Below are 24,427 nucleotides of genomic sequence, written 5' to 3'. Positions count from 1 at the left end.
TCCCTCCTCACTACAGAGGGTGGCAATCTATCAGGGTGTCTCTCCTTTTTATCCTCCCTAGGAACCCCCATGGAAATCACTCTTCGTATCCCTGGCTTCAACGCTTCTGAGCTCCCTTTTCTTGCTCTTGGAGTTCCCTTACTGGAATGCCCCTATGAGCTACTAATTCTAATTGATCTGCCGACGATCTAATGGTCTAATCTGGTCAGCATAGAAACATGTTTTTACCAGATACTGATCAGGTTTTTAGAGATTATAGGGCAATTTATTTATGGTTCTTGCTCTACTTTTTTGCAAAATTTTGGTGCATTCCCAATTTGCCTCTTTTTCATTTTACACCTCACTCCACTTTTCAAAAAAGTATGTGGGTCTTAGCTATAAGGGATGGGCTCAATCATGAACCAGCGATTTACTATAAATTACACCAGAAATTGGTGTAAAATTTAGTGAAAATCTCCGCCACCTAGTTTCTGTTGCACCAAAATGATTAAGAGGCATACATTAACTAAAGTCTTAGTAAAACCCCCTTTGTATGTGACATAATGTGCAGATGCTAACAAGGCACAGAGATCATTTATATGGGAGTCAAAAAGGAGGATCCTTGAGAGCATCATTTATTAGTACAAGTAGTAAGAAGGAGAGAGAAGCAGAAGGTGGCAGGAAATTATTTACATCTTTCATAGCATTGATTTGTGTTGTGATTTCCTGCTACAAAAATGACCGAGGATGAGGCTCGGCTTGTTTCATTGATGAGAAGATTAAGAGTGTCCCTTAATAACGCTGTCACATTTACATCTACGTCATGTCAGACAACGATCATGTTTCTACACTGGAGTTCTCATCTAACCTCAGTGACGTATGTGATCCTGACATATCTGTGGCGACAGATCTGCACAGGAGCAAAGATTACATTCAGACTCATATGAAGAGCAGGCCTGGATCACGTAAGTCTCTGTAGATGTGGAGAAGTCTCTGGGCGGCTGTAGTGGAGATGACATCTTCATCCGCACCCAGACGCTCTCTCAGGTTCTTCACTTCCTTTAGCAATTGCTGAGTATAAAGAATGAGATCTTGTTAGAAGAATTGTACTTTACCATATAGAGTAAAATAAAATGGCAAGAAAAAATCCAAGTGCGTTGAAATGGTGATTTAAAAAACAAGCAATTCTGCCATGGTTTTATTTTTATGGTGTTAAATGTGCAGTAAACACAACACTATTCTCTGGGCCACTACAATTGCAGTGATACCAAACATGTAATGTACAGCTACGATTTTAGTGGTTTAACAAAAATTCATTTATTTATTTATTTTTTACAAAGTTTTGGATTGTGCCACCTTTTTCCGAGACCCACACTTTTTTATTTTTCTATTAATGGAGCTGTGTTTTTCGCATGGTGAGCTGGTGTTTTTACATTCCGTATTTTGGGGTACACACTATGTTTTGATCACTCCTGATTGCATTTGTTGCAGTGCTGGTAGCGACTGAAAAAAAGCAATTGTGGGTTTTCAGTTTTTTTTCTCTCTTTACAGAATTTAACGATCAGGTTAATTAATTTTATATTTTGATACATCGCACTTTTACAGACAATGTAATACCAAATATGTATTTATTTATTTTTTACATTTGTTTTTAACTGGGGAAAAAGAGGGGCTTCAAATTATATATATATATATATATATATATATATATATATATATATATATATATATATATATATATATATATGTATATATATATATATATATATATATATATATATATATATATAAATTTATTTTTATTTTTTTTCTGAAAAATGGTTTGTTTTTAGTATTGTTAGGGGACTTGAACCTGTGATTTTTTTTTGATCGTTTGAACTATATACAGGAATACTGCGATACTGCTGTTATATAGTGGCTAGACATCACAGGAGAATTAACATGATAGGTACGGGGGCTGCAGCAAATTGCGTAACGAGGGAAGGCGATGGCCACATAAACAACGCCTAGGCCGGATAGTGACAATTAAATGCTGTGGTCATTAATTGACAGCGACATAAAAGAGGTAAAGAGCACTGATCAGCGGTAGCGCCGATCACTGCTGTTGAAGGCAGATGCCAGCTAAGTAATATAGCCGTCACCTGCGCTGCAAGGAGCAGGCGCAGCTCCTGAGACCACTTGAAAACATCCTGACACGCTCCTTGATTTAATGTCTTGGATATTTAATAATTTGCTGTGTGTGAATATTACTCACCCATATATACAGAGGAATAAGTGATTGTAGTATCAGACTAAACAGAACGTTGGAAAATCTCAGCAAAACCTACACCATCCGCGATGTGTGAACGCAGTCTGAAAATCAGCAATGACATCTTACCTCATGAGCCCTGAACAGCTGCTGAATCTTCCCCAAATTCAATCCAGGTGCCTGACAGCCCTCATTTTTCTTATCTTGTTGAAGCAAGATCTATGAAATACAATTAAACAACGAGAGATTTAGGCTGGGATCCTGCGGTAAAGCCCTTGTGTACATCCCACAGTGACAACCAACTGTGGCCAAGAATGACTACATGAGTTTTCAATAACACCGCAAGCGGGTGAGGCTTTTAGTCGCATGAGGTAGCACAGCACCGATGCACTTGGTCCTGGGCTATGTTCACATGGGTGTCCTTGCGAGGACAACGGACAGCACATGGACCAATATTAATCTACAATACGTACTAGTACACATGCGCTATTTTTCACACAAACCCCAGGTCAGTTTGGAAAAAAACACAGCATGCGTTAGTCTGGTTCGATTTACGGGCCAGACTAGTGCAAGTAAATGGTAACAGATCCTGGACGAGCCAATGCAGTCAATCATGACCAAAATTTGCAAAAATATCATATTTTTGCCACCGGTTTCAAGTTTTGTTTTTTTTTTTACAAAAGACACAGAGCAAATAAATACGTTTTTTTCTTCTTATTTAACAATTTCATAGAAACAACAAACCAACAAAAATTTACAGTGAATAAAACAGAAAAACCAAAAATACAAAAATCAAATATTCTAATCATTAAAAAAAAAATGCAGCTTTTGATACGGTTTTAACTACAACCAGCCATGGTGTCTCACTAAAATCTCAGGTTGGACTAATAAGACATTATTGGGACTAACAAATCTGGCACAATCACGCTGGGAAAATGCAGCAAATTTCAGACGACTTTGCAAAGCATTTGAAACGGAGAAATCTGCAGCAAATCTGTGTGAAAGACATGCAGATTTTTCAGAGACATAAAATGGCGACCCATGTTTAGGTAACTAATGAGCTTTGCATAAAACATTACATACGTGATTAAATAACTGAGCATGTGCAGGACTACAAGTTGAAGCAATAGCTGTCATAATTTGGTTCCCCCTTTAAAAGAGGCTGTTACTTGCAGGATCGATTTCTGCAATTTCTGGAATTTAATCAGATTCCAGTGGATCCATCATATTCATTGGTCAAAACATTAATGGATCCCTGCAACAGGTCCCCAGCAATCAGTATTCTGGCCTGAAACACAGATATATTAGTAATCTATAACCCTGCACATAATCTGTATGACTCTTACTTGAAAGCAAATAATTATATGTGATGAATTGACGCTTTGTTACCTTGATGCGGCTGGTGACAGCCAGATGTAGAGAGGCCACGACGTGTAAATAAGAGCTTAATATTTGCACCTCGACAGCTTGGATGAATCCCTCTGATGTTAGATCTGACACCGATACCTGAAGGAAGAAAAGAAATATATAAATGTTTACATCCACGCTGTATATGGGTGTAGAAATACAAGACTAAAATCTGTTGTCTTAAGATAGGTGATGCCCTGATATAATGGTCTATAATATGGGTGTAAGAGCTCATTCAGACGTCTCGGACCGCATTGCACAGACTGGGCACGGGTTTCGCAACTAGAGCATGATGGCTTCATATATTGTCTATGAGGCTGAATAGAGATCCTCTGCACATTTTATATATTTCACATTTATACAGAATGACTGACCTCTTGAACACGGATACAAAACTCCTTCCCATCCGGGGTTACACCTTCCACCTCCTGTACATCTTGCTCCTTCATTAGCAGCCCTGACAGCAGCCAGTGCAGTACAGCAGAGCAAAGGGACCTTTCTGGGGAAAAAAGGACAATAATATAAAATAAATAGTTTAAAAATTAAAGTAAAATAAAAAGGAGTTGATATAAGTGCTGCTGAGTATGACAGAAATGCAGGTAATATATTCATAAGTATTTATTTGTATGAAATGAATACAGGGCTACTTGTGTCAGCATCGGACAGATGGTGCAGGTTTCGCTAAAATGTTACAAAATCTGAGCAAAAAATTTGGACTACATAAAAAATCACTACAAGGGAAAATGGAGGACATTTGTGCAAAGATTGAGCAACTTTTTTAAAGTATGCAAACATCTGGAAAATAAAAACTACACTCACAATGGCAGACGTAAAAAAACAAAACAGGCGAACCCAAAGTAGACTCCAATGAGGACGCAAATTAAAAGAAGAACAAATCAAACACAGACGAAAAACATCAAAAACTAGATAAAAAAAAGGGGCCAAATGCAATAATGAATAAGGTCCATAGTGTAATATTTCTCCACATAAAGTCGTAATAATGTTTCACTGCAGGAGACAAATATTTATAGCCCAAATCAAGATTGGATCAAGTGTAGTCCGGCTTTGGGAAAGGCTTTCCTGATTACACATGACTGGATCTGACCCCATTTTTGGCTGTAAAAATAAGGCTCCTGCTGGGAGTTGTATTACAACTGGCTAAGTGCAGACTAAGAGACACTACAGGACCTTGTAATCATTTTTTAGAAAACGTTTATAGTCTAACAAGTACTGAAAGTAAGGACATCTTGCAATACACATTAAAACACCTCAAACTATAACAAACTAATAGACCTATGGATAAGAAACAGGGCTAGATATAAGTTAGCCATCTGTGGACATACTCCATGACAACAGCATGACCCCGGCACATATGCCCTTCCACATATTTCATGGTGGCCTCTTCATTTGAAAATGTGCCGTGGGCCAGGTTACCCTCAGTTTATTGCAGGTTGCTGGAGGGTTCACCATCTGAACCCATGCGAACAGAGATATCGTGCAAATAGTCTCTTCAGAGAGGAAAAGGACTCTAATGCCTCCTCTTGAGGGTAGCAATCCTAAAAAGTCACTAGCGACCCTTTAACGAGTCTTGCCACATGAGTTCGGATAAGAAGCCAACCCAGGCACTGTTTTCACCCCAATAGTGTAAATAAATCAGGAGCTGATAGTAGCCAATCAAAAATTCGATGTAACACAGGTGTCGGGCAGTTAAATATAGATGCTATACAGCCGCATATAATATCCCCCACTTTAGTATTTCTAATACCCTTAGTTCAGCCATACACTTCTTTACCACACTGGGGTCCCACATAGCGCTTGGAGCTCGTGTAGTGCTCATCCGAGGTGGGCTGCTGCATTGGCAGTGCATCCAATGACAATTATCAAACAATTTGCAATCATTTTCTAATGATACAGCTGAAAGCTAATGCGACTTTTATGAAGCGGCTTCTTAGCTTCTACACTTCAGTGTTACCCTGGCCTTAGGCATCAATCAACCCAGGCTACACAACCTATATTGTGGTCACTGACAAACACCACACACACCCACCAACTCTCGACTCACATTACAAAAAAAAGGCACCTGAATCTGCAATTTCTTTGGCATGATTAGCCAACCATGTAATCAGTATAAAGGCCTTCCCAGTCTCCCCCCCCGACAGATATAATGACAATTGTCCAATCCCAACAAAACTTGGGTTCAACTGACAAAAAAAATTCTAAAGGCCCCGTCACACTTAGCGACGCTGCAACGATCCCGACAATGATACGACCTGTCAGGGATCGTTGCTGCGTCGCTATGTGGTCGCTGGTGAGCTGTCAAACAGTCAGATCTTCCCAACGATCAGGGGAGCAGCGACATCGTGGAAAGAATCTTTCCACGATGTCCTGCTCCTGGTTACCAGCCTGCTGAAGCAGGAGCAGGCTGGTAACCATGATAAACATCGGGTTACTAGGGGCACACGCTACGGTGAGCGGGCTGTTACCGCTCACTTTAGCAGGCTGGTAACCATGATAAACATCGGGTTACTAGGGGCACAGGCGCACCTAGTAACCCGTTGTTTATCATGGTTACCACTCTGCTACAGTGAGCGGGAGGTTACCGCTCACTTTAACAGGCTCGTAACCAGGCTCGTAACCATGATAAACAGCGGGTTACTAGGTGCGCGTGTGCCCCTAGTAACCCAATGTTTATCATGGTTACCAGCCTGATCTCTTCTCCCGCTGGTCACACACAGCGATGTGTGCTGACCAGCGGGAGGGCAACGACCAAAAAATGGTCCAGGACACTTTGCAGCGATCAGCGACCTCACAGCAGGGGCCTGATCGCTGCAAAGTGTCACACATAGCGACATCGCTGGTGAGGTCGCTGTTGCGTCACCAAAACCGTGACACAGCAGCGATCTCGCTATGTGAGAAGGGGGCTTTAATCTGAAAATTGTGACGTGCATTTGAATTCAGCCTCTCTAGTCCGATACCATTAAATAAAATACTGAGTGACCAATTGCCTCCAGAAGTCATTAGCAAATTGAGTCCACCTGTGTGCAATTTACCGTATATACTCAAGTATAAGCCGACCTGAATATAAGCCGAGGCATCTAATTTTACCACAAGAAACTGGGAAAACTTATTGACTCGAGTATAAGTCTAGGGTGGGAAATGCAGCAGCTACTGATAAATTTCCTCATCCTGGTACGCGTGGCCCAATCCTGGTACGCATGGCCTCCGCATCCCCAATCCTGGTACGCATGGGCCTCCGCATCCCCAATCCTGGTACGCATGGGCCTCCGCATCCCCAATCCTGGTACGCATGGGCCTCCGCATCCCCAATCCTGGTACGCATGGGCCCCGCATCCCCAATCCTGGTACGCATGGGCCCCGCATCCCCAATCCTGGTACGCATGGGCCCAGCATCCCCAATCCTGGTACGCATGGGCCCCGCATCCCCAATCCTGGTACGCATGGGCCCCGCATCCCCAATCCTGGTATGCATGGGCCCCACATCCCCAATCCTGGTAAGCATGGGCCCCTCACACCCAATCCTGGTATGCATGGGCCCCTCATCCCCAATCCTGGGATACATGGCCCCCATCACTGCACACATGAAAAAAATAAACACTTCTACTCACCTTCCTTCCCTCTGCTCCAGCGCTGTGTCCTGTTCTCAGCTGATCTCAGCATCTGAGCTGCGCATGACATCACTGCCATGCGCCCTCAGACGCCGAGGTGAGCTGCGGGGATATTCACTCCTCTCCACGCCGGGACTATGGGAGTAGAAAGGAGTGAATATCCATGTTCTTTAAATAGCGGGCGCACAGTCAGCAGCGCCACAGCTCCCACTGCGGCTCAGCAATCCTCCTTGCCCGCTACTAAAGAGAATGAATATTTCCTCCCCTCCACGCCCATGGGACTGGAGAGGGGTGAATATTCATACTCTCTAATAGAGGGCACAGAGGCTTGCTGAGCTGCTGCAGGAGCTGCGGCGCTGCTGACAACAGTGTGCCCGCTATTAAAGAAATTAATATTCACTCCTCTCCAATCCCATGAGCATGGAGAAGAGTATATATTCATTTTCCTTTAGCAGCGGGTACACGTGGTAACTGCAGCAACTGCTACTGCGTGTGCCACGTTCCTCCGCCACCGCAACCCCCCCCCACCACCAGAATGAATATACTATATAAAGTATATACCCAAGTATAAGTTGAGAGGGGCTTTTTCAGCCTAAAAAAATGTGCTGAAAAAGTCGGCTTATACTTGAGTATATATGGTACTCTTAGTATAACTAAAACTGTTCTGTGATGGCCTCAGAGGTTTGAGATAGTCTATAACCTGAACCTCCCACTCCCGTCTCTAGGACTTCTCTTATGCAGCACCAGTTTTCTGGAATGTACTACCCCAGACAATCCAGTTAATTACCATTATCCACAGTTTCAAGCATGCCACAAAAAGCATTTCTTTACACTAGCTTTTCACCTCACCTATCTATCTCCTGTTCTCTCTTCCACGCCCTCAGTAGCACTTTGTATATGTACTTGTACGGATTGGTTTATGCACTATGTGAATTCCTCTATGTATTATACTGACAGCTGGACCTTACACGACAAGTACTTTATTATTACTTTTTGTGTCTCCCCTATTTCCCCATAGATTGTAAGCTTGTGAGCAGGGCCCTCATGCCAACTGGTATCTGATGGACTATGTTTTACTCTGTAATGTCTTATCTTGTTTGTACAAGTTCCCTCTGAATTGTAAAGTGCTGCGGAATATGTTGGCATTATGGAAAGAAAAATTATTATTTTTAGGGATCAAACAGCATCATGAAAACCAAGGGACACACCAGACAGGTCAGGGATACAGTTGTTGAGAAGAGTAAAGCAGGATTAGGTTATAAAAAATAGCCCAAGCTCTGAACATCTCACTGTTCAATCCATCATCCAAAAATGAAAGAAATATGGCACAGCTGCAAACCTACTAAGACATGGCAGTCCACCTAAACGGACATCCTAAGGAAGGAGAACGCTAATTAGAGAAGCAGCCAAGAGGCCTATGGTCACTCTGTATGAGCTGCAGAGATCCACAGCTCAGGTGGGAGAATTTGTCCACAGGACAAATATTAGTCGTATACTCCACAAATCTGGTCTTTATGGAAGAGTGGGAAGAAGAAAGCCATAAAAAGTCCCATGTGTAGTTTGCAAAAAGCCATTTAGGGGACACAGCAAGCATGTGGAAGAAGGTGCTCTGGTCAGATGAGAACTTTTTGAGCACAATGCAAAATGCTATGTGTGGCAGAAAATTAACACTGCACATCACCCTGAAAACACCATCCCCACTGTCACACTTAGTGGTGGCAACATCATGCTGTGGGGAAGCTTTTCTTTGGCAGGGACAGGGAAGGTGGTCAGAGTTGATAGTAAGATGGATGGAGCTAAAAATACAGGGCAATTCTGGAGGAAAACATGTTAGAGGCGGCAAAAAACTTGAGACTAGGGTGTAGGTTCACCTTCCAGAAAGACAACGACTCTAAACATACAGCCACAGCTACAAAGGAGGGTTTATATCAAAGCATATGCATGTGTGTGAATGGACCTGTCACAGTCTAAATCCCACTGAGAATCTGTGGCAAGACTTGAAAATTGCTGTTCACAGATGCCTCCATCCAATTTCACTGAGCTAGAGTAAGTGTGCAAAGAAGAATGGGCAAAAATGTCACCTCTAGATGTGCAAAGCTAGTAGAGACTTGCAGCAGTAATTGCAGAGAAAGGTGGCCCTACAAAGTACTGACTAAGGGGTGCTAAATATAAATGCATGTCAAAATCTTCAGAAAACCATGTATCATTTCCTGTACACTTCACAAATACTTGATACTTTGTGCTGGCATATCACATAAATTCCCAATAAAATACATTTAAGTTTGTAAGTGTAACGTGAAAAAATATGGAAAAGTTCACGGGCTATGAATACTTTTTCAAGTTACTGTTAGTCTAAATTGTATGGTTTCCTTTAGTGCTATGGAATACAGTACTGGCATAATACAGACTAGAAAAGTGTGCTAGAATTATATAAACATATTTTTCATTACAGACAAGAAATGCATTACAGCTGTGAATATGTCAGGCCAAACATGTAGCAGGAACAGAATATCTCACATTTTCTTCTTATAATCTAAATTTCCTGTCTAGGAACACCAGGGCCAATTTCAGCCTGTTTAAAAGGAAAATGTAGCGCCATCAGAGACCCATCAAACATAGAAAACTCAATGTGATGTGAACCTAAGACCCCAGTAATGATGCCGACCACTGAGCCCCCATGTGCCACACACAAGACTAAATATGTGTGATACAGATGTAACAAACAGCAATAACTCACCAGATTTTTCATTCTGTAAGACACGAGTCAGCAACGCGGCCGACAATCGTACTGAAGCTTTCAGAGGTGTTGTATAGTTAAGTCCCTGGTTAGAAATGGCCGCAGGGGGTGTCCATCGCGTGTCACTTACATACCCTGGTTTCCAAATATCTTCAACCGCATCCTCCAGCAAAGTGTGTGATAAACCAGAGCAACAGACAGCCGAGGGGGTAAGACGCAGGCACTGCAATATGTCAATGATGTGATCCTGTAGAGGTACGCAGACTCCATGTTTGTGTGATGAAAACATGTCCAGCTCTGAAGGCGTAACACAGTCCGCAGCAAATGCCTTTAAACTGTAGTATAAGGAGCATGATATTGTAGTAGGAAAATCCACGCTGCTCAGTTCCTGTCCATATAGAGGAAAAGCAAAGTCCTGCGTCTCTCCAGGTTTTAGCAACAAAACAGGAAAGGAATAAGAAGTGATTGGGTCAGTACTTATCAGGACACACAAGGTCCAGCCATGCTCCAAGGTGTAGTCACTCTTGTTTTCCAGACTGCAGCATGCGGTCACATAGGCTTTCTGAAGCACATGGGTCCATGACACCCTGATCCCACATCTGATTGGAGAAGTCGTCGACTGTCCAGAAAGCAACTCCCGGCTAAAAGACATCACCTGGTTCAGCTTCACTAAAGACCTGTTCTTCTCATTTGCCACAGTCTTCAATGTAGATAATCTAAAGAATGAAAAGAAATGGAAACGTGCTCAGTAGAATGATGAGATGGGAAAAGGCTAAATGCAGACAGCCTCATATAGAACTACAATTGTAGGAGTTGTCTGAGACTTTGCAACTGATGACCTATTCACAGGATTTCAGATGTGTGGGAGTCTGACACCTGGCGTACATCTTTTCCTTCTGGAGACCACCAGCTGGTCTAGGAAGACTTAGATGCTAGGCAATGCTACTTGCAAAAAATAAAAGTGTACAAATTGACTCTCTGCCAGGAGAGGGGAAAGTTGGCTCTCTAGTGTCACTTTTGGAGATAGTTACCCTATAAATTACTGTCCAACCCTTTAACAAGCCTTCAGACATGATCAACGACATTTAGCCAAACAATACAACGCTGCACCTCCATCTACTCCCCACCCTGCCAACCGGTAACCTATTCCACAAGGATGAGGGGCAAGAATCCTGAAATAGCTGAAAGGTTTTCCTTTTTAGAAAAGATTTGTTTGGCTACATTTCCTTAGGCTGGGTGTTTCCTTTTATCCATTGAATCAGAATCGGTTTTCTTGTATCACAACTGATGTCAATACTGCATCAGTTATCATCAGGTTTTTTTTCTACAGTTTTTCCTACAAAAAGCATAGAACAAAATCGAAAAACACCATATGCAGCGAATTTGGTTCGAGCGCAACAACCGAGGGACATGGTGATGTGAACATTGCCATAGAAAACTATGGGACCAGTTGCTGCCCTTTGGCATTTTTGTTGCAGAACTAGAGGAAAATAAAAAGCCAGAAGGCAGGATTCATGGAAATACGGCCTTGTCATGTCGTGAAGCATGCCGAAAAATAAGAGGGAAAAAAAAAAAAAAAAAACAGTCTGTGACACTGAATATACTGTATCCTAAAAATACAAACTACATTGTTACATTAGAGACGTGCTCTATGATCTGCTAACTAGATGCATTCTGGATTGCAATTACCTGTGTGCACAGATGAGGCTTTACTAGGGAGCTTCAACTTCCATGGTTATAGGAGACTCTCTGCAGTACACATTACATCCAGCAGGGGACAGGACGGTCACTGCTGCGGCCTTAGCTCCAAATCCACAGGATGAGAATCTGTGTGTATTTATTATGTTCCTTTCGTTACAGTGGGATTTCTGAAGTGCTCTGGTTCTTTATGGGTTGGTGGAGTATCTAAGATTAAAGTCTACGGCTGGCCATTTGGGAATGCTGACAACTGAAATGACGAAAGTTATCGTTCATAGTTGGTATATGATGAGGGTTGTAGTCTGCACATGATTAATGCATGATGGCTGAGGACACCAATGCTGGGACCCCCACAAGTCACTTCGCTGGGGTACCCAAGCCCCTGTTGTGGAGGTCATGTGTGTTTGTACTATCACTCCATTCATTGCTTTTGTGACTGACGGAGATAGCAATGTGCTGTACCCTGAATATCTGATAAATGTTTTCCGTAGGTTAAACCCTTTAAAACCGCTTTCACACGACTGACATACACAGACCGCGATGTCTGGGCAGGTATATATCAGGCAGTCGAGTTTAGGTCAGGAGACCTGCGGCTGGTCTGTACTAGACAGAGAATGACAGACATGTGAAATCAGTCTAAGATTAAGTACCCGGTACTAAATATACATGCATGTTTCCCCCCGCACCTTTCAGATACCGAGCCAATTCCAGACAACAGCTCTTTGATCCTCTGCCCCGTGTTCCCTCCGCTCAATCCATGCTGACGATCTTTGGTTTCTTTCTGACGTAACTTACAGAGCATAAGACGTCCCTTCTTAGACAAAGCAATCAGCTGAGTATCTTCCAGGAAAAAAAAAGAAAATATATTATTTAGACAGCCCTGTTCTAGTCCAGCTCACACAGCCGATCGGCTTTTTTCAGAAGCCGTGCTATTCCAGCTTCTGATCACCTTCACATCCAGCCGCAACAGAGTTGAAAACAACTGATCAGTAAAAGTGCCGGACCACCAAGAATCTGATTTTGAGTACCTGTCCCGAGGATAGGTCATCAATATAAGGCCAGGTTAATCCTTTAACGCATCAAACGTAAAAAATAAAGCAACTTGCTACAAGTGTAGCCTAATCCTGCAGTCATATTCTCTGCAAATATCTGGCAGCGGATGATAAAACTGCTCCGTTGTCATGCACCAGTACTAGGACTCTACATACGCAAACCATCACATGTCTTCTTGCAGTTCAGATCCATGATTGTGCGACACGGATAAGAGGGAACCTGATGTAAATTTATCTGGAGCTCTCCTCCGCAACATACAAGTAAGGCATGCAAAGTAAGTTAGTGAAGATTTTACTGAAAATAGAATTCTTTTGTTAACTCACCATCCAACGAGGACATCTGCGATAACGCCGCTATCATGGGTATATTGTGACGGAGGGATGACACGGTGCCACATGTAGTGCTGGTTGCTGCTTTCTTCTCTGGATGACATAAGGTTACGTAGATGACATCGTTCGCTGTACAGCAAAAGACACCAGATGTGGAGTAGAAAGTGCAGCTCACGGGGGAGAGTAATGTGTGATCCTTGTAGGTACAGGAGATGGCATCTAGATTTTCCCCACCCGTCACGGACACTATAAGACCCTTCTGGCCGACAACTAGTAAACAGTCGCAGGCTCTGTTTTCTGCAGACGGCTGCTCCGTATCAGGGTTCATCCTTATAGCACCGATAGAAACCACTGGTTGCTCCAAGTGATAAAGAAGCTTTGATCTGCCTTGAGTAGCATTTTGATTTGTAGTTGGATGTACGTCAGTATTCTTCAATGGAAAGCAAACTACCTGACCATCTGGGAACCCACAGAGAATGATGGGAGATTCCAGCAAAGCAACATCAACGCCGAAAAGCCTTGTGAATAAAGCAGCATCCAGTGTCAAGTCACAAGGATCATCAGCACTTATTGCTTTATCTTTCCACAAAGAAACACAGCAGAGGACAGGCTGCAGATCACCGCTGCTCCCACCATATCCGGGGAAAAACTCTATTTCTCTAGACGGTATTGTGAATGAGTCTATAAGGTTTGGGGATTCTCTCGGAAACACTCTGATCTTCCATTTTTCCAGCTGAGCTACTGCAACAATAAGGAACTTACTATTCAGGGTGAAGGAGCAGAGCGATGGATCTAGAAGAAGGCCAAACTCGGAGCCTATCTGGTATATGATCATGTCTCCTTTATCCATAGCAGAGTTTGGTTCCATCAATAATCTGAAATTAAAAAATGCAATTGAGTTCAGCAGCGAAGGGACAAAGATCACAGACATGACGTCATTAAAAACAAATGTTACATGGAAAATTATAAGCCCGTAAGGGTCGCTTTTCTGCTATGTGTAAACTTCACTAGTCATGACAGCTGGACATGAACTAAGAATGGTTAATCCTTCTCCTACACGGGAGACTTAAGACCCCCATACACACTAGATTTAACATCTAAATCGGCGGGTTCGGACAAAAGTCTGATATGTGTAAGGACCCATGACAGGTAATGTGGGAAATAAGGATCCGTCATGTCTGACTTCAGACTGCTGGGGCTTCTTTTTCTCTAAAAGATAAGCCACAGACAGAGCAAGCTTGGAGAGCGAGCGCTCCTGTGTAAGAGAGAGACGGGTGGGATAGCTGTCAGCCGAAAGATGAAACGACAGCTATCTAAACGGTGTGCGGGAATCACAGGGGGTCTAAGAAAATGAGAGGGAGAGTTACTAATATCCTACAGGCATGCAGACATCCTAGAATTGGGAAAATGTACTGCATGCGCTGCAGAAACTCCAAAAGGAGAACTCTAGCTCTAAGTCTGTAACTTAACATTCAAGCTCCCATAATAGTAATAATAATAATAATAATAAAAAAAAAAAATCAGGAAAAGTCTGAATTAAATGGATTGTCCAAAATTATTGCACGCGGCAACAATTCATTTGAAGTAATTCTACTTTTTAGTTCCCAGCAGACCTAGTGACTCGTCCCTGACACCTCTGCTTACATTGGTACATTGCTGGCCTCAACAGTTTCAAAGGTAGATAAAAGGGTGCAAAACAAAGGACTAGGTACATGCATAAGACAGCAGTGATCTCAATGATTTTTCAGCTCACCTTCCATGTTCATCCCACTCCAGGAGGTACAGTCCATTCTGGGCACACAGGGCATACAGCTGGTGCCGGCCCGTAGAAACCTCTATGTGCCAAACGTTGTTGGGAAATAAATAGACAGCCTGGAAAATATAGACATGATAGGTTTTTAATTACCGTAATACCTGATAAAAGCTCTCTGTTTTAGGTATACATCTCTACGCAGCCCCTATGTGTCTCCATGTTACTGTATAAAACAAAACCCTGTGTGGTCGGATCCTGTGGTTGTGTGTTATCCTGCTGCCTTATCTTTTGCTTTTGGGAAAAAAATATGGATAACTGGAGCGCCTAAAACATTAATGCAAACTCTGACATCACAGGGTTCCTATGTAGCTCTCAACTATCTGTACAGAAGTGTTTTGCAGAGGTTTTTTCTGCAGAAAAGAAACTGGGTTTTACAGTACAGGCAAAAGCACTGACATTTCAGAAATCTCATGCACACACAGCTTTTTTTCTTCCTGACTGAACATGAGAAAGGCAACATTTTTGAAAATCTGCAGCATGTTGATTCTTTCAGTGATTTTACAGAGCTTTTTACCCATTGAAAGTAATGAGAAACTGCAAAAAGGCTGCAAAAATGCAGCATGACATTTGTCCTACATTTTTGTAACTTTTTTTTGTGAACACAAGTAACTTTATTAACATGTACTATAGACAAATCAAACCTTGTAATCTGCATCCCAAAAAACGCATAAAATAGCTGCGTTTTATATGCAGCGTTTATACTGCTAAGAGCTCGCTCCCATTTGCAATGCAATCGGACAAGAGCAATTCGATAAAAAAAATCGGATTGCACTTGCCCCAGTGTTACCCTATGGTGCAGCTCACATCTGCGATTATTTTCTCATGTCAATTTGATTGCATCCCTGAAACAGATCGCACGCACCCATATAAGTCAATGGGTGCGTGTCAAACATCGCACTGCACTCGGATATCACCCGAGTGCAGTGCGATTCCTGCCGACGCCGGAAACAGAGGACATGGAGAAATTAATTTTTAAGTCTCCTCTGCAGCTGTGCTGCTATTCTCTAATGCGAGAGGTTAGGAGCACTGACACTCAGCTCACACTCGCAGTAGAGCATGAGCCGAGTGTTATTAGCATCTCGCATCGGATACGATACGCTAGTGGGGCTCCGGCCTAGGAGTGAAGGATTTGGCCTTTTTATTTAAGAACACAATAGGCAGCAGCAGATTGGTGATTTTAGTAATTAAATGCAGATGTGCACTAGGGGGCAGGTAGAGGCCAACTACCAGCCTCTCCTCGAGTGCACGGATCTCCCCCTGCTATTAGTGGTCACATGACTGGTCCTGTCTGCAGTTCATTCTTCCTGTGATGTCTAACAACAGAGAGGTTACTCCTCTTCAGCATTACTCAGTCGACGGGTCGTCAACACTGACGTCATGCTGTTTGAAAGCCGGGTCTTAGCTACTTAACTCAGCAAAAGCTGAAAGCAGCCAGATGTCCAGTAGATAGGTAGACGCATGCGCAGTGCAGAGGAAGAAAGTCTACAAGTGACATCATTACTCTGTAATGTCATTACTGTCTGTACAAGACCCCTCTAAAATGTAAAGTGCTGAGGAATATATTGGCACTATAGGAAATATATCATTATATAGAGGAGTGTGGGGGCACTATACTATATGGGGGATGTAGTGGCATGATGCTGTATAGAGAGGGTGGGGGGCACCATACTATATGGGGGATGTAGTGGCATCATGCTGTAGAGAGAGGGTGGGGGTATCATACTGTATGGGGGGGGTATGGGGACATCATGCTATACAGAGGGGATGTGGGGGGCATCATACTGTATGGGAGGATGTAGTGGCATCATGCTGTATAGAGAGGGTGTGGGGCACCATACTGTAAAGCTGTAGTGGCACTGCACTGTACATGGGCAGGCAGAGAAAATACAGATCGGGTATCCTAGTGTAGGATAATAAACAGTAACATGTAACAAGTGTAACTTTATGAATGCAATGGACAGTGTAGGGAATTTGTGTGGCACTGGTAAGAACGAGGAGGACAATAAGATCCAGGGTGGCTTCTCTGACACTGATACAGCACTGAAATAGTTGGTGGCTACATAGAGTAGTGGCGAACGAAGGTGGTGTGTGCGAGTAGAGAGACATACAGGCGACGTGGTGTTAGCACTGGCTTTGGCTCTGATGATGATGAGTTTGGTTAGAAAAAAAAGGAAAGTAACCTGCCTAACCAAGAAGAGGAGCATGTAAACAGTCGACGTGGAGACACTGAACCGAAAAAACTGGAGGAAAAAAAATGTAATTATAAAAAATAATGAGTTCAGGGTAGGAAAACCTCTTAAACATCTATTAAAAAAATTGCTATCAAATTTTCCTTAAAGCGTACCTGTCAGGATTGTGCTCGGTAATCTACATACACTGTCAGGTGGGCGACATTACACTGATTACAATGATACCTTGGTTGATGAAATCCATCCTGTACCCAGCCCCGCACTACTAGATGCATTATGTAAAATAGGAGGCAGGTCAGTGAAGGATCAGTGAGCGGTCATAAGAGCATACAGATGAGTATGTAAGCAGAACACGAGATAGAGCGCCCCCCACAGGCCGCCCCGGAGCACGAGCATATCATTATCTCCAAACTGTAAGTAAAGATTACACAAGAACCACTGGACGGATTACATCAAACAAGGTATCATTTAAATCAGTGTAATGGCACTCAAGTGACAGTGTATGTAGATTACTGAGCACAATCCTGCTGACAGGTGAGCTTTAAGGGACACTTGATAGTTATTTTAACAGATGTTAACTATTAAAATTACTGTTCTTCGGCAGCCCATTGTTTTCTTAAATAAAAAGGATAGCCTCTGTAGCATCGGCGTTCCTGCCCTCTGCTAGGCAGGGACGCCGTCCCTCTCACCTCCGCGCTCCTCACGTGGGTCCCTCCAGCGCTTCTCTCTCTCGCCCCCCGGCTCCTAGCGCGGCTTCTCCCTGCGCTCCGTTCCCTGCGCTCCGTTCCCTGCTGTGGCCGGCGCGCGTCCCTCCTCCAGCAGAGTGCTTAGGGTGCGCGCACCCCCCCCCCCCTCTTAAAGGGACTGCGCGCATCTTCCTAAAAAGTCCCCGGCCAATGGCCAGAGGACTTCCCACATTTAAGGCACCTCCTCCAAAATGGAGGTGCCTGAGCAACAGTTGTCGCACTGTGTCTTCACCTCTGCTTCAGCCCTCAGGTCCCTTCGCTAGCCTGACTAGTCCAGCCTGATTCCTGCCTGTCACCTGTCTGCTACCTGGAAGCACCTGCCAGCACCCGCTGAGTTTATCTACCTGCTTATCCGGAAGCGCCCGCCAGCACCTGCCGCGGTTATCCACCTGCTTACCCGGAAGCACCTGCCAGTACCTGCCGTGTCGATCTGCCCGCTGGGTTGAAGGTACCTGCCGTCTACCCAGAGACTGTCCCCGTCACTTTTCGTGACCACCTGCCTGTCTACCCAGAGACTGTCCCCGTCACTTGCCGTGACCTCCTGCCTGTCTACCCAGAGACTGTCCCCGTCACTTGCCGTGACCACCTGCCTATCTACCCAGAGACTGTCCCCGTCACTTGCTGTGACCACCTGCCTGTCTACCCAGAGACTGTCGTCGTCACTTGCCGTGACCACCTGCCTGTCTACCCAGAGACTGTCCCCGTCACTTGCTGTGACTACCTGCTTGCCTTCCCTGGGAGTCACCCGCTTCCTTACAAGGACTTCCCCTTTGTATTGCAGCTCAGAGGTTCCACCTCCCGATCCCGTTACAGCCTCAGATTGGCAATAGTTGCTCTTTAATCCTCAGTACTAATGAAAATACATAGAATATGAAGTTTCTCACCGTTATTTGCTTCTTCTCCGTGTTGAATACATAAACAAATCTGGTGCCATTACAGATATAGATGTCTGTGCCCCTGTATACAATTCGGGCTTTAGATTGGGACAGACCATTGTTTGGACTCCGCAACGTAACCAAGTGCTCAATCAGAGACATTTTACAATCTCTTCAAGCTCGTAATAATAAAACCTAAAAGAAGAGGAAAAGCAAACCAGTAAGCTTCTAAGGAGTGGTGTAAAATAATTTACATGACTAGAGAAAGCATTAGGTAAATGAATACATAATGATAATGTCCAAGCGGTTACTTAATGATCAAAGGTGTCCTTAACCACTTAATGACAGTCGATATGCCTGTTTGTGGAAGTCACTTGGACAAACCCTTCTCAAATAATAACCCCTCTGATGCTGGCGCCATTCCAGCGGAGTCGGCACGGACTCTCCCAGGGATCGTAGCCAATCAGCGCTGGTTTCACTCTCCCCACCCTCGGACAAATCACATAGTGTCTTGAAAAAGTATTCATACCCCGTGAACATTTTTCAAATTATTTCATGTTGCATCCACAATCTTAAGGCTGCGTGCCCACTATGCGTTTTTCGAGCGTTTTTGCCCCGGAATTTCCACAGCGAAAACGCTTAAACAATGCTTGGTAATACGTGCCCCATGGTCCCCAATGATAATCCGCAAAATGAATGCACATGCTGTGGAAATTTCCGCTGCGGATTATCATTGCGGAAAAATCCGCAGCATGTCCATTAATTTTGCGGACACGCAGCGTAATTGCCGCCATTGACTTGCATTGAAACGCTTGATATTTGTGTCAGTACATTTGCACACACGAATATTAAGCGATTCTATGTGCGGATGGTACCCGGGTCTGGAGAAGAGGAGACTCTCCTCCAGACCCGGGTACCATAGTACCTGTAAAAAAAGAATTTAAAATAAAAAATAAAGATTATACTTACCTTCCGATGGCCCCCGATGTCCTCAGCGAAGCGTCCGGTCTCTTGTACGGCTTGCGGTGGTGTGAGGACCGGCCATGACGTCATTTAGTCATGTGACAGGTCACCCGACCGCTGACGTCGGCGGTCGCGTGACCTGTCACATGACTCAATGACGTCATCGCAGATCCTTCACTCCACCGCGACCCATACAACAGACCAGACGGAGCGGAGAAAACACCGGGGGCCATCAGAAGGTAAGTATAATCTTTATTTTTTATCATTCTTATTCTTTTTTTAACTATTACTTGGTCACACTATATAAATCCATGCTGGTTGCATGGATTTATATAGTGTGACCAAGTTGTCAAGCACTTTTCCAAGTGAAGCTAAAATCGCTTGGAAAACCGCTTGATAACCCGCATGCAGAAATGCATGGAAAGACGCTTGACAAACGCTTCTACTTGGTGGGAAAAACGCAAGTAAAATCCGCATGCGTTTTACCTGCAAGGGAGAAGCGGAAAAAATATACAGCATTTCTGCATCGTGGGCACATAGCCTAAGGCTATGTGCGCACGATGCAGAAATGATGCAGAAATTTTCCTAAGCATTGCTGCATCTCCTTGGCAGAAAAAAGCATGCGGATTGTACATGCGTTTTTTCTGCCAGGGAGAAGCGTTTTTGCATGCATTTTTTCAAGAGCTTTTCCAAACGATTTTGAGCATCACTTGGAAAAGCGATTGACAAGTTGCTCACACAATATAAATCCATGAAACTGGCACGGATTTATATTGTGTGACCAACTTATGCTGCTTTAAATGCAGCATCAATAATAAAAAAAAAAGAATTAAAACGTAAAAAATAAAAAAAAACATTATACTTACCTCTCCTGTGGCCCCCGGTCTCCTGCCCCGGTGGCGTCCTCTGTCCTCGGCGTCCTGACGTCATTTAGTCAGCTGACAGGGGCCGCCGGAGAGGTAAGTATAATGTTTTTTTTTTTATTTTTTACATTTTAATTATTTTTTTTACTAATGGTACCCAGGTCTGGAGGAGAGTCTCCTCTTCTCCAGACCCAGGTACCATCCGCGCATTGAACCGCATAACATAAGCATTGGGAAACATAGCAGACAACTTAACATGAGTTTTTAATGCGTTTTCGCGGCGGAAATGGCACCGCGGAAACGCATTAAATCCACATCGTGGGCACACAGCCTTAAAGGAGTATTCCCATCTCCAAGATCCTATCCCAATATGTGGTTAGGTGTAAATTTTTAATAATAATAATATTAGCAAATACCTCCAATTAGAGATGTAGTATAGTTTTTCTGATTCGCTATGTCTCTTTCCTCATGTGCAGGCATTCCAGGACCTTAGGTATCCATGGTTACGTCCACTGATATAGTGACAGTTAGTTATCTAGCTGCCAGTGGTCATAACCGTGGATACCTAAGGTCCTGGAATGCCTGCACATGAGGAAAGAGACATAGCGAATCAAAAATACTATACTACATTTCTAATTGAAGGTACTTGCCAATACTATTATTACACCTACTACATATTGGGATGGGATCTTTGAGATGGGAATACCCCTTTAATGTATTTTATGTGATAAAACAACACAAAGTAACACGTAATTGTGAAGTGTATTATTTTAAAAATATAAATCTGAAAATTGTGACGTTTATTTGTATTCAGCTCCCTTGAGTCAGTACTTTGTAGGACCACCTTTTCGCTGCAATTACTGCAGTTAGGAGGGTAACGTTCTCCTGGCATTCACCAAACCCAGACTTGTCCATGAGATACCAGAGATAGATAAGTGTGATCCGTCACAGGCACAGAACACGTTTCCTCCAGAGCCCAGTGGTGGCGGCTTTACACCACTCCATCCGATGCGCGGTCTTCTGGTTGGTGATGCTGCTGCACGGCCATGAAGCTCCTGGTGGGGGCGCAGTGTTTGGGCTGATGTTATACCAGAGGAGGTCTGGACCTGGCAGTTATGGAGTCAGCAGAGCGTTGGTGACTTTTCTGTCCTCTGCTCCTCAGCACTCGGCCCCCCACTCTGTAACGTTACGGGGTCTGCACTTCGTGGCTGAGCTGCTGCGGTTCCCTCCACTTCTCAGTAATATCACTCACAGGTGATGGGGGAAGATTTAGGAGGGAAAATATGTCATGGACTTGTTACCCCGGTGGCCCCTATTACATGACTGCACTGATATCAGTGAGCTCTGCACCACCAGCCATTCTGTCCTATGTTAGTAATGGCGGACGACATGGCGAGGGGCTGGATGTTATACACCAGTGGGTGACAGACTGAGTGTTATACACTGGGGGGGGGTGTTATACCGCGCTGTCGAAGGACTGTGTGCTATACAGTGCAAGAGGCATATGGTCGGATGTTATACAGTGCTGGGGCGAGGGGCCAGATGTTATACAGTGAGGGGAGGGAAGCGAGGGGCCGGAGGTTCTACACCGGGGGGGGGGGGGGGGGGGGGAGAAGGGCCGGAAGTTATACACCGGGGGGGGCCGGAGGTTATACAGTGAGGGGAGGGAAGCGAGGGGCCGGAGGTTCTACACCGGGGGGGGGGGGGGGGGTGGAGAGAAGGGCCGGAAGTTATACACCGGGGGGGGGGGGGGGGGGGGGGCCGGAGGTTATACACCAGGGGAACCGGATTTTATACAGCGCTGGGGCGAGGGGCCGGAGGTTATACTCCAGGAGGGGTGAGAGAGGGGCCGGAGGTTATACTCCAGGAGGGGTGAGAGGGGCCAGAGGTTATACTCCAGGAGGGGTGAGAGAGGCCAGAGGTTATACTCCAGGAGGGGTGAGAGAGGGGCCGGAGGTTATACTCCAGGAGGGGTGAGAGAGGGGCCGGAGGTTATACTCCAGGAGGGGTGAGAGAGGGGCCGGAGGTTATACTCCAGGAGGGGTGAGAGAGGGGCCGGAGGTTATACTCCAGGAGGGGTGAGAGAGGGGCCGGAGGTTATACTCCAGGAGGGGTGAGAGAGGGGCCGGAGGTTATACTCCAGGAGGGGTGAGAGAGGGGCCGGAGGTTATACTCCAGGAGGGGTGAGAGAGGGGCCGGAGGTTATACTCCAGGGGGGTGAGAGGGGCCGGAGGTTATACACCAGGGGGGTGAGAGGGGCCGGAGGTTATACACCAGGGGGGTGAGAGGGGCCGGAGGTTATACACCAGGGGGGTGAGAGGGGCCGGAGGTTATACACCAGGGGGGTGAGAGGGGCCGGAGGTTATACACCAGGGGGGTGAGAGGGGCAATGGTAAAGACTGCAGTAAAGCAGGGACCGTAGTCACAATGTGCTCTACCACCGCCCTTTGGCCATGAGTGGGGATCACAGTTGTCATTCACATTCAGTTGCCACCATGTAATTTAATGGCTGACACGTCCTCTCCCACATAGCTACATAAATAATCCCATTAATCCCATATATCTACATTCTTACTTCAGAATTTAAAAAATGGCACCACTTCACTAACAAGTCACATATCCCAGGACACGGATATGTGACTTGTAAGGACAGGCAGGAGCTCAGGAAGCCGCTGCCGTCATGATATTTCCCACAGCCCTTTAATAAAACCCAATAATCGCAAATAATCTCGATAGCTCGCTCCATTTCCCGCCCGCCGGTCTCCCGTTACCATGACAACCGCCGCTTCCGCACAGCCAACTTCACCTCAGGGAGAAAAGCCCGCCATTTACGGACCGGATCTGCAGAGCTGAGTTCATTGGATACCGTGAGGTATAGACCACGCCCCCTACTGGGAAGCAAGAGCGCGTAGAGAGAAAGGGAGTGTCTTATGCTAATGAGAACTCTCACAGGGGGCGTGGTTAGGGCTACGTGGGGACGCGCAGAGCCCTGCTCTTCATGGGGGAGATTGCTGGAACTGGCAACAGAACAGTCGAAGAAATGCAGTACAAAGGGAGGTGGCAATATGTTAATGACAGTTCTTCTACATTTTACCCTTCAGGAACAGGAAACGTTTTCTGCAAACCAAAAAATTTCCATGAATACAAATCAATTCGTCTGTCACCATCCTGTGAAATCAGCCCAAAAACAAATACAATGGTAGACAATTTACTAACAAATTATTGCCACACGCTCCTTAAATTGCCTGTTTAACTTGTCGCAACACCCTGCAAGACGTGCCGTACGCCGGGAACACCCCGCAAGACGTGCCGTACGCCGGGAACACCCCGCAAGACGTGCCGTACGCCGGGAACACCCCGCAAGACGTGCCGTACGCCGGGAACACCCCGCAAGACGTGCCGTACGCCGGGAACACCCCGCAAGACGTGCCGTACGCCGGGAACACCCCGCAAGACGTGCCGTACGCCGGGAACACCCCGCAAGACGTGCCTTATACCGGGAACACCCCGCAAGACGTGCCTTATACCGGGAACACCCCACAAGACGTGTCTTATACCGGGAACACCCCACAAGACGTGCCTTATACCGGGAACACCCCACAAGACCTACTGTATACCGGGAACACCCCACAAGACGTGCTTTATACCGGGAACACCCCACAAGACCTGCCGTATAACGGGAACACCCCACAAGACGTGCCTTATACCGGGAACACCCCACAAGACCTACCGTATACCGGGAACACCCCACAAGACCTACTGTATACCGGGAGCACCCCACAAGACCTGCTGTATACCGGGAGCACCCCACAAGACCTACCGTATACCGGGAACACCCCACAAGACGTGCCTTATACCGGGAACACCCCACAAGACCTACCGTATACCGGGAACACCCCAC

General features: G+C 45.1%; 1 protein-coding gene and 1 long non-coding RNA gene across 4 annotated transcripts in view; one reads left to right on the top strand and one right to left on the bottom strand.

Moving 5' to 3' along the window:
* The window catches only part of LOC141272181 (uncharacterized), a 57,897-nt gene extending 56,785 nt beyond the window's left edge, over positions 1 to 1,112 (top strand). For both annotated transcript variants that reach the window (XR_012321987.1, XR_012321986.1), the window contains one exon: positions 62 to 1,112. This is a non-coding gene — a long non-coding RNA (uncharacterized lncRNA). The remainder of the gene's footprint in view (positions 1 to 61) is intronic.
* Positions 602 to 23,440, bottom strand: FAAP100 (FA core complex associated protein 100). Of its 2 annotated transcripts, none has more exons than XM_073682564.1 (10): positions 23,333 to 23,440; positions 18,710 to 18,895; positions 14,831 to 14,949; positions 13,072 to 13,952; positions 12,382 to 12,535; positions 9,998 to 10,713; positions 4,009 to 4,133; positions 3,617 to 3,733; positions 2,357 to 2,446; positions 602 to 1,050 (listed from the first exon to the last, which is right to left on the bottom strand). In XM_073682564.1, the coding sequence occupies exons 2-10, from the start codon at positions 18,860 to 18,862 to the stop codon at positions 919 to 921; spliced, it is 2,487 nt and encodes an 828-aa protein (XP_073538665.1). In that variant the 5' UTR covers positions 18,863 to 18,895; positions 23,333 to 23,440; the 3' UTR covers positions 602 to 918. The 2 variants fall into 2 exon arrangements, with proteins under 2 accessions (XP_073538665.1, XP_073538664.1); XM_073682563.1 differs by having other exon boundaries at positions 23,298 to 23,419.
* Between the last annotated feature and the right edge of the window lie 987 nt (positions 23,441 to 24,427).

Source organism: Phyllobates terribilis, unplaced genomic scaffold (assembly GCF_046119375.1).
Source record: "Phyllobates terribilis strain yellow unplaced genomic scaffold, ASM4611937v1 Scaffold_5__5_contigs__length_657084704, whole genome shotgun sequence".
Taxonomy (NCBI): Eukaryota; Metazoa; Chordata; class Amphibia; order Anura; family Dendrobatidae; genus Phyllobates; species Phyllobates terribilis.
The sequence above is the reverse complement of the archived record's forward strand: the minus strand, read 5'-3'. Positions and strand labels throughout refer to the sequence as shown.

Excerpts from the sequence above, each read along its gene's own strand:
- FAAP100 (XM_073682564.1), bottom strand. The coding sequence starts at position 18,862 with ATGTCTCTGATTGAGCACTTGGTTACGTTGCGGAGTCCAAACAATGGT. Across the intron at positions 13,953-14,830 it reads GAGTGGGATGAACATGGAAG|ATTATTGATGGAACCAAACT; the intron begins GTGAGCTGAAAA and ends TTTTAATTTCAG. Across the intron at positions 1,051-2,356 it reads AGCTGTTCAGGGCTCATGAG|CAATTGCTAAAGGAAGTGAA; the intron begins GTAAGATGTCAT and ends CTTTATACTCAG.